At 36.9% G+C, this 15824-nt stretch overlaps 1 protein-coding gene across 1 annotated transcript in view; it reads right to left on the bottom strand.

Moving 5' to 3' along the window:
- Positions 1-15824, bottom strand: part of RAD50 (RAD50 double strand break repair protein) — a 74828-nt gene that overhangs the window by 14956 nt on the left and 44048 nt on the right. Inside the window, exons 20-21 of the mRNA XM_008056945.2 lie at positions 11411-11538; positions 9184-9408 (exon numbers count right to left, since the gene is read on the bottom strand). Of these exons, the coding sequence (XP_008055136.1) occupies positions 9184-9408; positions 11411-11538 (353 nt within the window). The remainder of the gene's footprint in view (positions 1-9183; positions 9409-11410; positions 11539-15824) is intronic.

The raw sequence follows: 15824 nt of genomic DNA, 5'->3' as shown, positions 1-15824 counted from the left end.
CAGGGATAGTGGCTATGGAATAAGCCCTGAATAAGCCCTAATATGAAGTGCCTCTTGAATATGGTGACTCGGGCTCTGAACAGCCGCACAGAAAGCTGACTGCCTTGTTTCTAATGAGTCTCAGCTAAGTATGACCTAATATGCAACATTCCACATCTGGGCAAAAATGAGAGATGATTAGAGACCTGCCTGGGCAACTTGGTGAGCCCTCATCTCTACAATAAATCAAAAAATTAGCCAGGTGTGGTAGTACACACCTGTAGTTCCAGCTACTTGGAAGGCTGAGGCGGAAGGATCGCTGGAGCCCAGCAGGTCGAGGCTACGGTGGCCAGGTGCCCCTGCACTCCAGTCTGGGCGACAGAGTGAGACTCCAACTCCAAAAAAAAAAAGAAAAAAAGAGAGATGAACACTTTGGGGCACAGGGTAGAAACCTATACCTTGAGTGATACAATCCAAAATCATTTTATTTAAATTGATGTACTCCATTAGTATGGTGTAATATATTCAAAATGATAGATATTTTCCCCCTTTTCATCTAGTGTGTCTCTGACTACTGCCAATGCTCATACTTAGTGATGTTTTTAGATGATTACTAATAACAGATGGTAATCAGCTTTTCTTGAAAATGCACTGCTAATTTCCTGTGTTGCCTTAAATAGACAGCTGAATGCAACAATTACACTGAGTGCACACTTTATTCTAAGAGGTGAAACAATGAGGGAAATTTTGGCCCTTACTCTCTTCTGGGTGAGAAGGCAAATTTTGAACTCATAGTATAAACCTTGAGGAGGGTACTGTTTGCAAGCATAAGCCCATAAAGACCCAATTTTGGGGAAATTTGTACCACTTCTTTTCTTCTCATTTAAAAGAATCTATCTGATTACCAGGTAACAGTTCTCAGTAAGCAGCCTGGCTTTGTTCCTTATGCAGGCCTAAACTGCTAGAAAGCACCCCTACCACCTCCCTATCCCTGGCTAACTCCATCAAGCTCCCTCACAGCCCCTCAACCTACTCTGTCTGATGCATCTGGGATTGAGGCACTTTTCTCTGATGAAATGTTTCTTATTCAAGGGTCAGATCAAATACAGACTATGGAGTACCTTACTAAGGTCTCCCCCATGAGACTGTCGGCATTTTGGAGGAGGCACAAGGAGTGAAATTCCTGTCTTCCCAGAGCCTGACAAGAAAGAGACAGAACAGGGATTGTTGAACGAACATGTGTCTTACTTGCAGGAATGCCTCTTGTTCCTGCTGTTGCTGGCTCTCAGGGTATGCAGGGATAGCTGGAGGGCTCCTAGGAGTAGTTTTCTATTCAATTAAGACATAAAAACCTCAGATCTTCAGGTCAGTATACCGTAAGTAAAATTTAAAACAAAATCAACCTACCCATCTAACTTGGTCCCTCAAGTCCCCTCTAGCTATCACCCCATTTCTTTTGCTCCCCATCACAGGAGCAGTTTTAACCTATACTGTCTTCATTTCTTACCATTCTTTCCTCACTCAACTTCAACCAGGCTGCAGTTCCAAGTGTGCCACTGACTGCTCCTCAAAGGCATTAACTCTCTATTCTGTCAAATTCAAGGGTCACTTCTTAGTCTCATCTTATTTGACCTCCTATTAGATTCTTGAAATATTTTCTTCACTTGGTTTACAAGATACTGCATTTAAAAAATTTTCTTCCCACCTCATCAGTGGCTTATTTATTAGATTTGAAAACATATGAGTGTTGGGACCCTTCCCTTCTCTATCTGCAGTCATTCCATATGTAATTTCTTCCCACGGTTTCAAATCCCATTATTGCTGACGATTCCCACATACAGAAGGTGCCAAAAAAATGTATAAACATTTTTTTTTTTTTTTTGAGTTGGAGTCTCACTCTGTCGCCCAGACTGGAGTGCAGTGGCCACTCCCGGCCACCGCAGCCTCGACCTGCTGGGCTCTGGCGATCCTTCCAACTCAGCCTTCCCAGTAGCTGGAACTACAGGCATGCGCTACCACACCCAGCTAATTTTTGATTTATTGTAGATGAGGTCTCGCTGCCCAGGCGGGTCTCGAACCCGCGGGCTCAGGCAATCCATTCACCTCAGCCTCCCAAAGGCGCGAGATTACAGGCTGAGCCACCGAGCCCAGCTTATACACATTTTAAGAAAGGAAAACACTGCATTAAAATAGTAATACTCAATATGCCAATAACATAATACTTATAATACCAATAACAAAAGTCATGTTTGACTTCTGCAATTACAAGAGATGCTCAAATTAGCATCTAGACATTTCTGATTACAGCAAACTACTACATGAACAACCTTAACCAAAGTGTCCATTTGTATCTATCACTGTGCATGCTGTTTCAATTTCTTCCCAAAGTACTGCCAGTGTAGCCAGTTTTCTATGGAACGCTCATCCTTTAAGGTCCCCATAAGTAAAAGACAAGGTATATTAAGTCAAATACCAATTCAAAATGGTCTTATGCTCCTCGAACAATCGTGCTTCTGCAATTTTCTTTTACTGTCCTCCCTGTCCCATGGTGATGCTAGTATTCATTTGATTAATGCCATCTTTTAAGGGAACATCATACTACACACTGCTACCGTAACTCAATTCAACTATGAAAAGTAACACATAGATAACATCTCTTAAAATGTGTATACATTTTTTTTGCACCCACTATGCAAAATACTCTCCCCAGAACACTAGACTCTAGATTATACATCCAACTGTCTGCTTGACATCCCTACTTAGAAGTCTACAGCATCTCAAACTTAAAGTGCCCAAAACAGAACTATGATTTTCTCTCCCCAGTCCTGCCCATTTCAAGGAATGGCAACTTATTCCCCCAATATATTGTTGTTCAAGTGAAAATACATAGGGGTAATACTTAATTCTTTTCTTTACTTTTCCTCCCCTACACTTGACTCAGAAGCAAGGCTTGTCAGCTGTATCTCTAGAACAAATCCTAAGTCCACCACGTCTCTCCACTTCCAGTGCCACCACCCTCTCCAGTCTACCACCATCTCCTGGGTTACTACAACAGTCTCCTCGGTGATCTCTTTCCTGTTACTTGCTCTTTTCTATCCATTCTCCACACACAGCAGCCAAGTCTTCAAAATATAAATCAGATTATATTACTTCCCTACTTCAAACCCTCCCATGACTGCCTAATGCAGTCAGAATAAAATTGAACTGTTTACCAAGACTAGAGGGCAGGGCATACCCTAAGAACTATCTATTTCTGGCTATATTACTGCCACACTTGCCTTCTTCCTGTTACTTGAGCACTTACTGTTCAGACTGATCTTGAGGCTGTTGCGTTAACTATTCTCTCCACCTGGAATGCCTTCACCCTGCTTTTTGCACAACTTGCTCCCTTCTCATCAATCAGGTCAAATGCTACATCCTCAGAAAAGGTCTTGTTTTAGAAAAGGCCTAAAGTAGCCCCTCAGTTACTCTCCCATAATGGGAGAGTAACTGAGGGGCTACTTTAGTAGTACCTACCATTGTAGTACCTACCATTACTTGCTATTTTCTTATTTATTAATTTATTTCTTAATGTTCTGCTTCTTCATCATTGTATACTTAGTATGTAGAACAGTATCAAGCACATAAGCACTTGTGCTGTTTCTTCATTGTTGTATACTTAGTATGTAGAATATTATCAAGCATATAAGCACTCAAATCTTTACTGAACAAAATCCTAATATAAACAACAATATATTACATACTTACACACCTCACTGAGGACTTATAAAATATATAAAAATAAGTTGATTATTGTGGAAATCAGGAAGTATGAGTTAACAGTTAAAATATGCTTATATAGATATAGTTTCTTAAAAGTTAAAAAAAATAGGCCACTATGTCCCAGCACATTGCAGAGGGAAAATAAAGGCCTTGGTTCTGAGATCTAATTTTCTCTACCATTTAACTGGGTAATCTTGGGCAGGTTGCTAATCTCTCTGATAAATACTTGCCCTTTACTGGGTTAAATACAAGAGTTAAATTAGATTACAGCTATCACACAGTAAGTATTCAATTAATATTAGTCTCTCCTCTGCACAGCCCCAACCTCGGGCAATTTAATCTCTAAGAATCCTTAAACAGGAATAAGAGAAACCCATTTTCTTAACAGTTAGTTCCTTAGTGCTATTAAAGAACAGAGTATTTAAGAACTTACATTAAGGAATGGACTATGACAAAGAAAGCTGGACTAAATCACATGTGTTTTCCTTATAACTGACTCTATATTAAATGCTATTATGGATTTTTTAAAATGTCCATTTTATAGACAAGGAAACTGAAGCTCAGGGTGTTTAAAAAATTTGCTAAATATAATTAGTCAAGATTCAAATTCAAGCAGTTTCCAGAGACAATATTTTTAACCATGTATTATGGATTTCTGAGGCCTTTTTAATAACAGGCAAAATTTATCAACTTTTACACAAAGACCAGTGTCCTGCTTTGTAATACCCATTTTTATTTTTTCATCACAACTAATTCACCTTATTCCATATAGTAGGTTTTTGATAAAAATCTGCTTTGGTTCTTGTGTCTCTTCAAATAAGCCTAAACTGTCCTTGGCAGCAGGTACCGAATCTCCTATTCCTTACTGCAAAACACACGTTTAATAAGTCTAGTGAATACACAGCATCTGTTGCTAAAGAACTAAAAAGCTTCCTAAAGGCATAAATGAGGTAGCTAAGAAGACTAAATAAGAATTATTAAAGAGGGAGAGGGAAACAAATATTTGTATATATAGTATACTGGGAAAGGACTTTTTAATAATGTTTTCTTATGTTCTTGTTTCGAAATCTTAAATCCCCAGACTAACAAACCACTTTAAGCTATTGGATCTAATATCTAGGGTAGACGTCAACATACAAAGAAGTTGAAAAACCAAAGTTTCCATTTGGTGCTAGCATATAATTCCATGAGCCTTTCTGGACACAGGGTACATTGTAATATGCTAACTTATCTACCCATAACGAAGTAAAAAGAGTTGGCTTAGAAGTTAAACTTAATCTGACAAAAGTCTTAATAGGATTTTTTAAAAATAATTAACATATTTAAAGAATTGGCTCATTCTCGCCAGGCGCGGTAGCTCAAACCTGTAATCCCAGCACTTTGGGAGAGCAGGACAAGAGAATTGCCTGAGTCCAGGGGTTCGAGACCAGCCTGGGCAACCTGGTGAGACCTCATCTCTACAATAAATCAAAAAAATTAGCTGGGCGTGGTGGCACACACCTGTAGTTCCAGCTACTTGGAAGGCTGATATGGAAGGATAGCCTGAGCCTAGCAGGTAGAGGCTGCGGTGACCATGAGCATGCCACTGCACTCCAGCCTGGGTGACAGAGTGAGACTCTGACTCAAAAAAACAAAACAAAACAAAAGGCTATATACTTCACAGTTAATAGATCTGATTCGTCTTAAATGATTATATACTTCTTAAAACCTGCACATGCCAGAGATATGCCTAGGCAATTTTTGGGCCATCTTTGTTATTAGCATTATTAACTAAAAGAGTTCTCATACTGAAACCAGAGTTCTCCTGTCCTCCTGAGCCCTGTGGTCTGAATGTCACTGCTGAGGCTAGTCTGTATCTGTATTCTCTATCTGACCAGAAGAAGCCTTAAAAGAGGAGAGACCCTCTCTGTGTAGTTATCTTAGCATTGAGAAGGATATTTTCCATTGTGGAAAACAACAACAAACAAAATCTAAGGTAACTGATAATTCTCCTACCATAAATGATTAGAACGTCTAGATAGATTATAACAAAAATTCTTACCACAAATTATACATTTTAAATTCATACTTGTGCTCACAAGACAGTGACAGTAACAAAGATGGAACTGAAAAACAGAACAGTCAGCCATGTAATCTGACATAAAAATTAAATTTGGGGTTATTATTTTCAAAACCTATAGAGAAAACCTATAGAGAAGAACAGGACCCAAGTGAGGCAGAGGATTATAAGCAACTCCCAACATAAAATATGGGACTCTAAAGAGCTATGACATCAATCCTTAATGAAAGAATAGAAAATAATTAGGTTAAAATGACAAAGTTCAATGTTCCCTTATCAATGGAGTTCAGGAATAAACCTACCAACTAAGAAAGTAACGAAAAACCTAGACCCAGGCCAGTGTTATCTATGGAGCGCCTATCTGATACAAAACCAAAACTGCTGTATGGAGGGACATCCACATGAGAAGGTCACAAGGAAGTCTCATAGAAGAAACAGCATTCTAAAGATAAAGCATTCAAATATTAATAAAACACACAAAAAACCTGACTAGGGGTCAGAATCAGCACATACAACAATGGAAACAGACTGCCCAAAATGTGAGATTAAAAAAAAAAAAAATTTTGCCGGGCTTGATGGCTTAGCCTGTAATCCCGTGCCTTTGGGAGGTTGAGGTGAGTGGATTGCCTGAGCCCGCGGGTTCGAGACCCGCCTGGGCAGCGAGACCTCATCTCTACAATAAATCAAAAAATCAGCCGGGTGTGGTAGTGCATGCCTGTAATTCCGGCTATTGGAAGGCTAAGGCGGAAGGATCGCCGGAGCCCAGCAGGTCGAGGCTGCGGTGGCCGGGAGCAGCCACTGCACTCCAGTCTGGGTGACAGAGTGACTCCAACTCAAAAAAATAAAAATAAATATAAAATAAAAAAAAAAAGAAGGGAAGAATGGTATTTAAAACAGCAAAAATGAACAAAGAAATTGGTAAACATGTGGTTTTATCCACTGACTATGAAACCACAATAATTATTACTCATTTGGAATGATATAAAAATAAGGTAAAACTTTAAAATACTAGACAAGAGAAATATTGCAAATGGGAAAAATAAGTAGTGTTCAGGAAGAGGATAAAGCAATTCACATTAAAGTTATGGTTTTTAAACACTGACGTGCATCAGCATCACCTGGAATATTTGTTAAAAACAGACTGCTGGGCCCTATCCCTGAAAATTTCTGATCCAATAGGTCTGAGGTGGAAGCTGAGAATGCAGATTCTCTTTATTTTTAGAGAGATGAAGTATTGTTCTGTTGCCCAGGCTGGAGTGCAGGGGCAAGATCATACATAGCTCACCGTGGCCTTGAACTCCCGAACTCAAGTGATCTCTCACCTCAGCCTCCCAAAATTTTGGGATTACAGGTGTAAGCCCTACCAAAATTCTGCATTTCTAACAAGTTCCAAAGTGATGCTGATAATGCTGCTCCAGGATCACTTTGAGAATTAAAGTATTTTAAATAAATTAGATATTCTAAAAATTTAAAGGTAAGCACTCTTTAACTAAAGTAGAATACAGTTGACCCTTGAATAACACAGGTTTGAACTGCATGGGTCCATGTATACAGATTCTCTCCACCGCTGCCTTCTCTGAGACAGAAAGACTAACCTCTCCTCTTCCTTGGCCTACTCAATGTGAAGAGGGTAAGGATGAAGAACTATATGATTGACTACCACTTAATGAATAGTAAATCTATTTTCTATTCCTTATGATTTTTCTTAATAGCACCTTCTTTTCTTTAGCTTATTTTACTATAAGAATACAGTATATAATACATACAACATATAGCATGGTGCTAATAACATATAAAATGTGAGTTAACCGACTGTTTATGTTATCAGTAGGGCTTCCAGTCAACAGTAGGCTATATTAGTAATTAAGTTTTGAGGGAGTCAAAAGTTATACGTGAATTTTCAACAGCATGGTGGGTCAACATATATATTGTTGTTCAAGGGTCAATCCAAAGAAGGAAAAAAGGAGGAATAAAGAAAAATAAATCAATCTCTGAAAAGGCAAGAAAGGAAAAAATATATGGCAGAAATAAAAGCAACTCTATTAAGTAATCACAATGAACATGAAAGAACTAAATTCACTAGTTAAAAGACAAAGATTGAATAAAGAAAATTCTACTATATGCTGAATATATTATAAAGCTATAGTAATTAAGACAGTATGAGTAATGTAACAGAGACAGATAAAGTGACCAATGAAGTAGAATAGAGAACTCAGAACCAACCCATGCACATATGGAATTATGACATATGATAGAAATGACACTGTGAATCACTGAGAAAAGGACGGACTACTCAGTAAATAAAACCAGGACAAATGGTTATTCACAAGGGAAAAAAATTTCATTTGGATCAAATTCTTAAATATGAAAGGCAAAACTTAAAACTTTTTCAAAGAAAATACGGGAGCTGGGAAGGATTTCTTAACAAGACACAAAAAGAGCTAATCAGAAAAGATTGCTAAATTCTACTACTTTAAAATCAAATCAAGTATCATCAAAAGATACTAAGTAAAAATATAAGCATCAACCTTGAAAAGATATTTGTAATGCTTACATATTAAAAAAATAAAATTGAAGACAAAAAAATCCTATAAATCAATAAGACCTCTAATACAGAAAAAAAAAGGTAAAAAGACAAACACTTCATAGTAGAGGAAACAACATGTCTGTAAACACAAAAAGATGTTCACCATTATTAAAAATCAAGGGACTGCAAATGGAGATCACAATGATTGAATCATTTCAAACCCATGAGCGTGGCAAAAATTAAGAAATTTACAACCTTATACCTTTGCTCCAGAAGACAAAAATGTTCCTAGCAGCAAGGTTTACATTAGTAAAGATCTAGGAAAAAACTCCAAATGTCCTTCTATAGGAGAAGGGATACATTGTGGTATATTCCCACAGAATTCTGTACATCAGTGAAAATTAAAGAACTATAGCTCCAAGAAACATGGATAAATAAAACCAAATAAAACAAAAAAGCAAATCCTAGAAGAGTACTCAAAAAGTCACACCATTTTTTAAAAGTTCAAAATACAACACACATATGATAAAATTTTTTTTACACAGCAGAGAAAGCAAAAATTGTCACTGGTTATAGGGAGAGAGGATAAGGAAAGAGTATCACTATGCCAATTAGTGATAATGGTAGAGTTCTTTGATTGGTTGGGGGAGGTAGTATTATAAAAATGCCTTAATGTTAATACACCTTATAACTTAACTTCATAACTTAATGTGTGTGTATACATACATATATTTTTCCCTTCCATGGTATATATGAAATATCATATTTAAAAAGAAAAAAATGGAGGAAAAGATGACTAAAATATGCTAGTTGATATTCACTGCACTAGGAATAGAATCCTCAATCTAATACTTACTGGTCAAGGGTCTTATAATAAACGTCCAGATCCTTATTCACAAGCTCTGTTGTTCTCATAACAATCATCATTTCTCTATACTTTTCCTCGGCATCCCGAAATTGAGGTTCTCGAAGTTCTTTCTTAAAATGGATAATTTCTTCCTCATAACCCTTCTGTCGCCCTAATGCCAAACTGTGATTTCTTTTTATACTGTCTATGTTCTCTTCCAACTTCTGATGTTCACTGTAAAAGGAAAAACGACAAATGAGGACCATTTTTTAGCTTTCAACACCTGAAATGGGAAAGTCACAGATCTCTTTAGATAGCTAAGTGTCATTCTCCCTAGCAATCAGTATACGAGTCTCTCCTTTCTTTTTATTTAAGGCTTCAATACTAAAACTAATTATCTTCCTTCCAAATCTCTATGGCACATAGATTTCTGGACAGCTAATCTCTGTTCTGAATAGAGAATCCCCATAACATGTCAGCACTGAAAATGTTCCTGACTTTTAGACCCTAAGTAAATCACTCTTGGCGATTAATACTGCAAATTCACCAACTCATGACTGTGATCTGAGAATACTGTGAATTACCAACACTGAGAAGTTATGGAAATAGGCTTCACCATTTTGCTCACATATGTCAAAGACAATACAATTTTACCTGAATTAAGTATTAATTTTCTGCAGCAATACTTATTAAAAATTTGAGCCCTATGAAAACAAAATTTCTCACACATAAGTATAAAAACCATAATACTGACCAAAAATAAGTAAAATATTAAAACTTCTCGATAATTTGGCAGATTATATAAATTATATAAATTTCAATGTGTGCTTTAAAAATAATTTATTTAACAATCACTTATTAAGCATCTTCTTATGTGTCAGGCATTGCTCTCAAGTTTAAGAATATCCTTACAGAGTTCACCTGATTATATGTCTTGTTGGCACTTCTGTTGTGTCCTGGTTGAAGAGAGCAAGATGGAAAAAGAACAGCTGCATTTAGTAATCTGAATGAATGTAAAAAGCACTGTCATGTGCCAATCACTGAAGAAAATTTTAAAATGTCTGGTTTTGGTCTTCAGTAGCAAAGAATAAACTATTTCATTTGTACGAACATAGTGTTAAAGAGCTGAGCCTTGAGAGCTAGTCACATAACCGGCTTTCATCATAATTTCCTCTGTGATTTTTCTGGGTCTTAGTATCCTAATGCATAAATAGCGAAGAGGCTGAAGATGACAAGCTCTTCCAGTTAGAAAGTCTGACTTACTTGATATATGAAACAGATTTTGTTTATAAAAAAATTTTTGTAGCAACTCACTATGTTGCCCAGGCTGGTCTCCAACTCTAGGCCTTAAGCAATCCTCATGCCTTGGTCTCCCAAAGCACTGGGATTACAAGTGTGAGCCATTGTGTCTGGTTTAAAGAGACTTTAAGTAGCTAAACCAAGAATACTTACAATAACACAGGATTAACCATGTGTTCGATTTTACAAATTAAATTAAGACTTCACTTTACTATACCCTTTAGAAAAGCCTATGTGTTTCTGAATGTATTCAAGATTACAAGTGAAAAATCTACAAGGAAGGTTGAAAAGATGAGAGGTCTGGATTTAACGAGCTGAGGTGGTTCAAAATCTAAGTATTTGCCTAGTACAGCCTTTTATACCTGTCTAGAATTCCTAAGGCAACTCTAACAGACAAGGCAAGAATAAAATCTTCCCTGCTGTACTAGAAAGGTAGCAACTACATTAAATATCAATAAAACCAGACAAAGGAAGAATGAGGTTCATTAAAAAAAAAACAAAAGCCTTGGTGGTCACATAATTACAAATGAGAAAATATAGAATGAGTCTTCACTGACAAATCATTCCGGCAATAACTTCACTGGCATGTTAGAGACTGTATAAGCGCTAACCCAGGCAGGGTCCACGGCCCATATTCTTTATGCTTAGTACAACCATTTTGTGCAGCAGACTAGCAGACATCTAGGGAGTTGGCATGTTTAATACTGAATAACTGCTGCCCATCACCACAGTGTGATAAGCAATTTTATTTTTATTTTAATCACTCTTTAATAACTCAATTGTTAAGGCCATGAAATATATTTGTATCAACTGTTTACCTTGTTAGAAGTCTCAAGGGATACTATGCTGAGGTTTACATTCCTTTTTAAAACAGCTATTTTAAAATTACAATAATAAAGACTTTTATTTAAACTCAAGACTATTTTTAAAAACATACTTTTTCATTTGCAAAACCTGCATTTGACCCATTTCCTTCAAATGTTGCTTTCTTTCTTCTTCAACTTCTTTTAGTTCCTCATTTCTTTTTCTTAAAGTAAGGTTGTCCTGTAGCCACCTTTCTTGTATCTAAATGTAAACATAAAATCAGTTAACAAAAATGACTAAGTGACAAACATGAGATCCATTAACAGGCAACTGCTAATAGTAGTGCTAATTCTGCCTTAGAAACATGTTAAATTCAAGAGAGAGAGAATAAGCTAGTGTAGGAATCTCCAGGTCTGGACTAGTCAGGATAACCCATTCTCACCCACAGTTATAAGTACCACAACTGCTGTGGCACAGCTTTTACTGCCCTTTCATGACCATAATCTAAAAAACAGGTCTTCAGTTTGATAAAGAGTCCCATAATAAATAATTTGAGCATATATTTTTGTGTACTTATTTAGTTAAAAAGTATTAAAATATTTATAAAAAGAGCTATAAAATTATGTTTGTATGGACAAACATACAAAGTCCTATATTTGTATGTACAAAACATATAAAATAGAAATTTAAAAATGATAAAATTTAAAATATGATTAGACATTTTAATATTTCATACTTTAATATTTCATACAAAATGGTCTCACCTCAGGAGACCATTTGCATAGGAATCCCACTGATCTAAAAGATCACAAAAGATCAATACTACTATTGAAGTCTTCCCCCATTTTTTCTTCCTAGTTTTATCTCCTAACATGTACCAACACTGTTAGATGCTGCAAGTATATACCAGATACAACCTCGACCTTCAGGTTGACAAATAATAATCATACAAGGCAGTAAGAAGACAAAAGCAATATATAGCTATGAACTTCTTGATGATACAAAAGGAGTGTATATCTGTGAACTTCTGGATACTTTTCTGGACCTTGAATTAAAATTTCAAACACTGGCTATTCTTATTGAGTAGTTTTATTCTTAAAAAGAGACCAAATCACTTAGTAGCAGCAACAAAATTATTTCAGTTTTCCTGGTGATTAAAATGGACTATATTTTGCCCACTTTTTAATGGGGCTATTTTTTTTCCTTTTGGCACGTTTGAGTTCCTTGTAGATCCTGGATGTTAGGCTTTTGTCAGGTATACGGTTGGCAAATATTTTTTTTTCCCATTCTGTGGGCTGTCTCTCCCCTCTTGATGGTTTCTTTTGCTTTGCAGAATATTTTCAGTTTGATGAGGTTCCATTTGTCTATCTTCTCTCTTAAGGAATGGATTTTTGGGGTTTTCATCAGGAATTAGTTGCCTATTCCAATTTCTATAAGGGTATCTCCTGCACTAAGATTCTTATAGTTTGAGGTTTTATATTTAGGTCTCTGATTCATTTAGAGTTGATCTTTATGTATGATGACAGGTAGGGGTCCTGTTTCATTCTTCTGTATGTGGTCAGTTTTTCCAGCACCATTTACTGAATAGGTTCTCCTCTCCCCAGTGGTTGCTGGTAGAGGCTTGTTAAAGGTGAGTTGGCTGAGAAACTGAAGTTTTGCTTCCAGAATCTCTAACCTGTTCCGTTGGTCTATATGCCTGTTTTTATACCAATACCAGGCTGTTTTGATTATTGTAACCTTATAATAAAGTTTAAAGTATGGAAGTGTGTTGCTGCTGCTAAGTGATTTGTTTTGTTTTGTTTCTTTTGCTCAGGACTGTCTTCACTACTCGTGGTCATTTATGTTTCCATATGAATTTCCGTACTGTCGTTTCAGGCCTGAGAAGAATGATGTTGGTAATTTAATTGGTATTGTGTTGAATCTATAGATTGTCCTGGGTAGCATGGAAATCTTAACAATGTTGATTCTTCCAATACATTAGAGCATGGAATATTTTCCATTTGTTTGTCTTCTGTGAGTTCTTTCAGCAGTTTTTTGTAGTTTTCATTGTAAAGGTCTTTCATTTTTCTGGTTAGGAAGATGCCAAGTACTTCATTTTTTTGGTGGCTATTATGAATGAGATTGTGTTTTTTATTTGGTTCTCCATTGTTGTTGGTGCATAAAAATGTGATTGTCTTTTGCATGTTGATTTTGTACCCTGAGACTTTGCCAAAGTCCTTTATCAGTGCAAGCAGGTTTTTGATGGAATCTCTTGGGCTTACAAGGTATAGATACTTCTCAAAAGATGTACGAGCGGTCAACAGATACATGAAAAAGTGTTCAGCCTCACTAATCATCAAAGAATTGCATATCAACACCATATTGAGAAACCACCTAACTCCAGTCAGAATGGCCATCATCAATAACAAAAAACAACAGATGCTAAGAAAAGGAAACACTTTTACACTGTGGACAGGAATGTAAATTAGTACAACCTCTGAGAAAAACAGTGTGGCAATTTCTAAAAATGGACCTTTCGTATGAACTAGCAATCCCCCTCTGGGAATATACTCAGAGGAACTCAAATCATTCTACAAAAAAGATACCTGCGCACACACATTTACTGCAGTTACTATTCACAATAGCAAAAACATGAAATGATCTGTGCTGCCCATAAAAGTGAACTGGATTAAAAAAAATGTGGTCCATATACACAATGGAATGTTATGCAGCCATAAAAAGGACAAAATTGAGGACTTTGCAGCAATTTGGATGGATTCAAAGTCTATTAAACTCAGTGATGTATCAAAGAAACAAAGAACGGAGTACATGTTATCACTCGTAAGTGGATCCTGAACATCTATCATAATACTACAAGAAAAGGATTGGCAGTAGTGGGTCACTGTGAGGGGAGGGGCACATAATTATCAATAAGGGTACCTGATGCCAAATCAGGTGAGATATGGATCGATGGGAGGCCCAAACTTCACCTGACCACTTGCATACCTAATCCTGAATTGTACCCTGCATCTTTAAAATAAAATAAAAATTTTAAAAGGACTATATTGTCAAGAGACAAACATTAGAAAACAATAAAAAGGTTGAATCTATAGAATTTAGAAAAAAAAATTTTCTGCAGTAACCATGGTGGTTTGGCCCACAAAAGCCTGTGTGTGGAAAACATATCCCAACTTCAGAGTCAGGACTTCTCAAAGATAGAACTAAGACCCTTCTGCAATAGTCCTTGCAGGTGAGATAAACTCAGTGATGTGGGAAATAGGTGAGGGAGGGAATATTTGTGCCAACAGAAAAGGCCAAAGATTTGGTAGGTGGGAGTGAGAAGAAAAGTCAAAGATTTCCCTCACATGCTTAATGTTCATATTCAGTCTTGCTCATCTATGAGTCACTATTTTTAGAGATTTTTTTTTTTTAAACTAAGTAAGGCTACCTTCATTTTTCCTAAAAATAACACCATAAAAATATAGTTGGCCCTTCATATCTGCAGGATCTGCCTCTGTGGATTCAATGAACCAAAGACAAAAAACATTAGGGAGGCTGGGCTCAGTGGCTCAGCCTGTAATCCCGTGCCTTTGGGAGGCTGAGGTGAGTGGAATGCCTGAGCCCGCGGGTTCGAGACCCGCCTGGGTAGCGAGACCTCATCTCTACAATAAATCAAAAAATCAGCCGGGCGTGGTAGCACGTGCTTGTAGTTCCAGCTACTTGGAAGGCTGAGGCGGAAGGATTGCTGGAGCCCAGCAGGTCGAGGCTGTGGTGGCCAGGAGCGGCCACTGCACTCCAGTCTGGGCAACAGAGTGAGACTCCAGCTCAAAAAAAAACAAAACAAACAAACAAACAAACAAAAACATTAGGGATTAAAAAGCCCAATAAAAATAATGCACATTTTAAAAATGCAGTATAACAACTATTTAAATAGCATTTACATTGTATTAAGTACTATAAGTAATCTAGAGATGATTTAAAGTACACAAGAGAATGTAGGTAGGCTATATGCAAATAGAATATATGCCATTTATTTATTCATTCATTTATTTGAGTTGCAGTCTCACTCTGTTGCCCAGGCTGGAGGGCAGTGGCATGATCATGACTTACTGCAGCCTTGACTTCCTTGGCTCAGGCAAACTTCTGCCTCAGCTCTGGAGTAGCTGGGAATACAAATGTATGCCACCATGCCTAGCTAATTTTTAATTTTTTGTAGAGACAAGGTCTTGTTATGTTGCCTGGGCTGGTCTTGCTATGTTGCCTCAAGCAGTCCTCTTGCCTTGGCCACCAAAAGTGTTGGGATTACAGGTGTGAGCCACCATGCTCAACTATTTGCCATTTTATACAAGAGACCAAAAAACCCTGGAATTTATTTATAAAAAATAGTGTATTTATTCATACATGTTTAAACTTTAGTCACCTTCAAAGTACTCTCTGTTTGATGTGATACACCTATCCAGATGCTTTTTCCACTGTTCAATTTTACACTTATCCAATTTTGATGCCTTTTAGTGCCTCTGCCGTTTTTTGTTTCACCTCTTCCATATCAGCAAAATGTTTTATTTTGA

Source organism: Carlito syrichta, unplaced genomic scaffold (assembly GCF_000164805.1).
Source record: "Carlito syrichta isolate Samal-C Ts95f unplaced genomic scaffold, Tarsius_syrichta-2.0.1 Scaffold302579, whole genome shotgun sequence".
Classification (NCBI taxonomy): Eukaryota; Metazoa; Chordata; class Mammalia; order Primates; family Tarsiidae; genus Carlito; species Carlito syrichta.
Note: the sequence above shows the minus strand (reverse complement) of the source record. Positions and strands in the feature narration are given on the sequence as shown.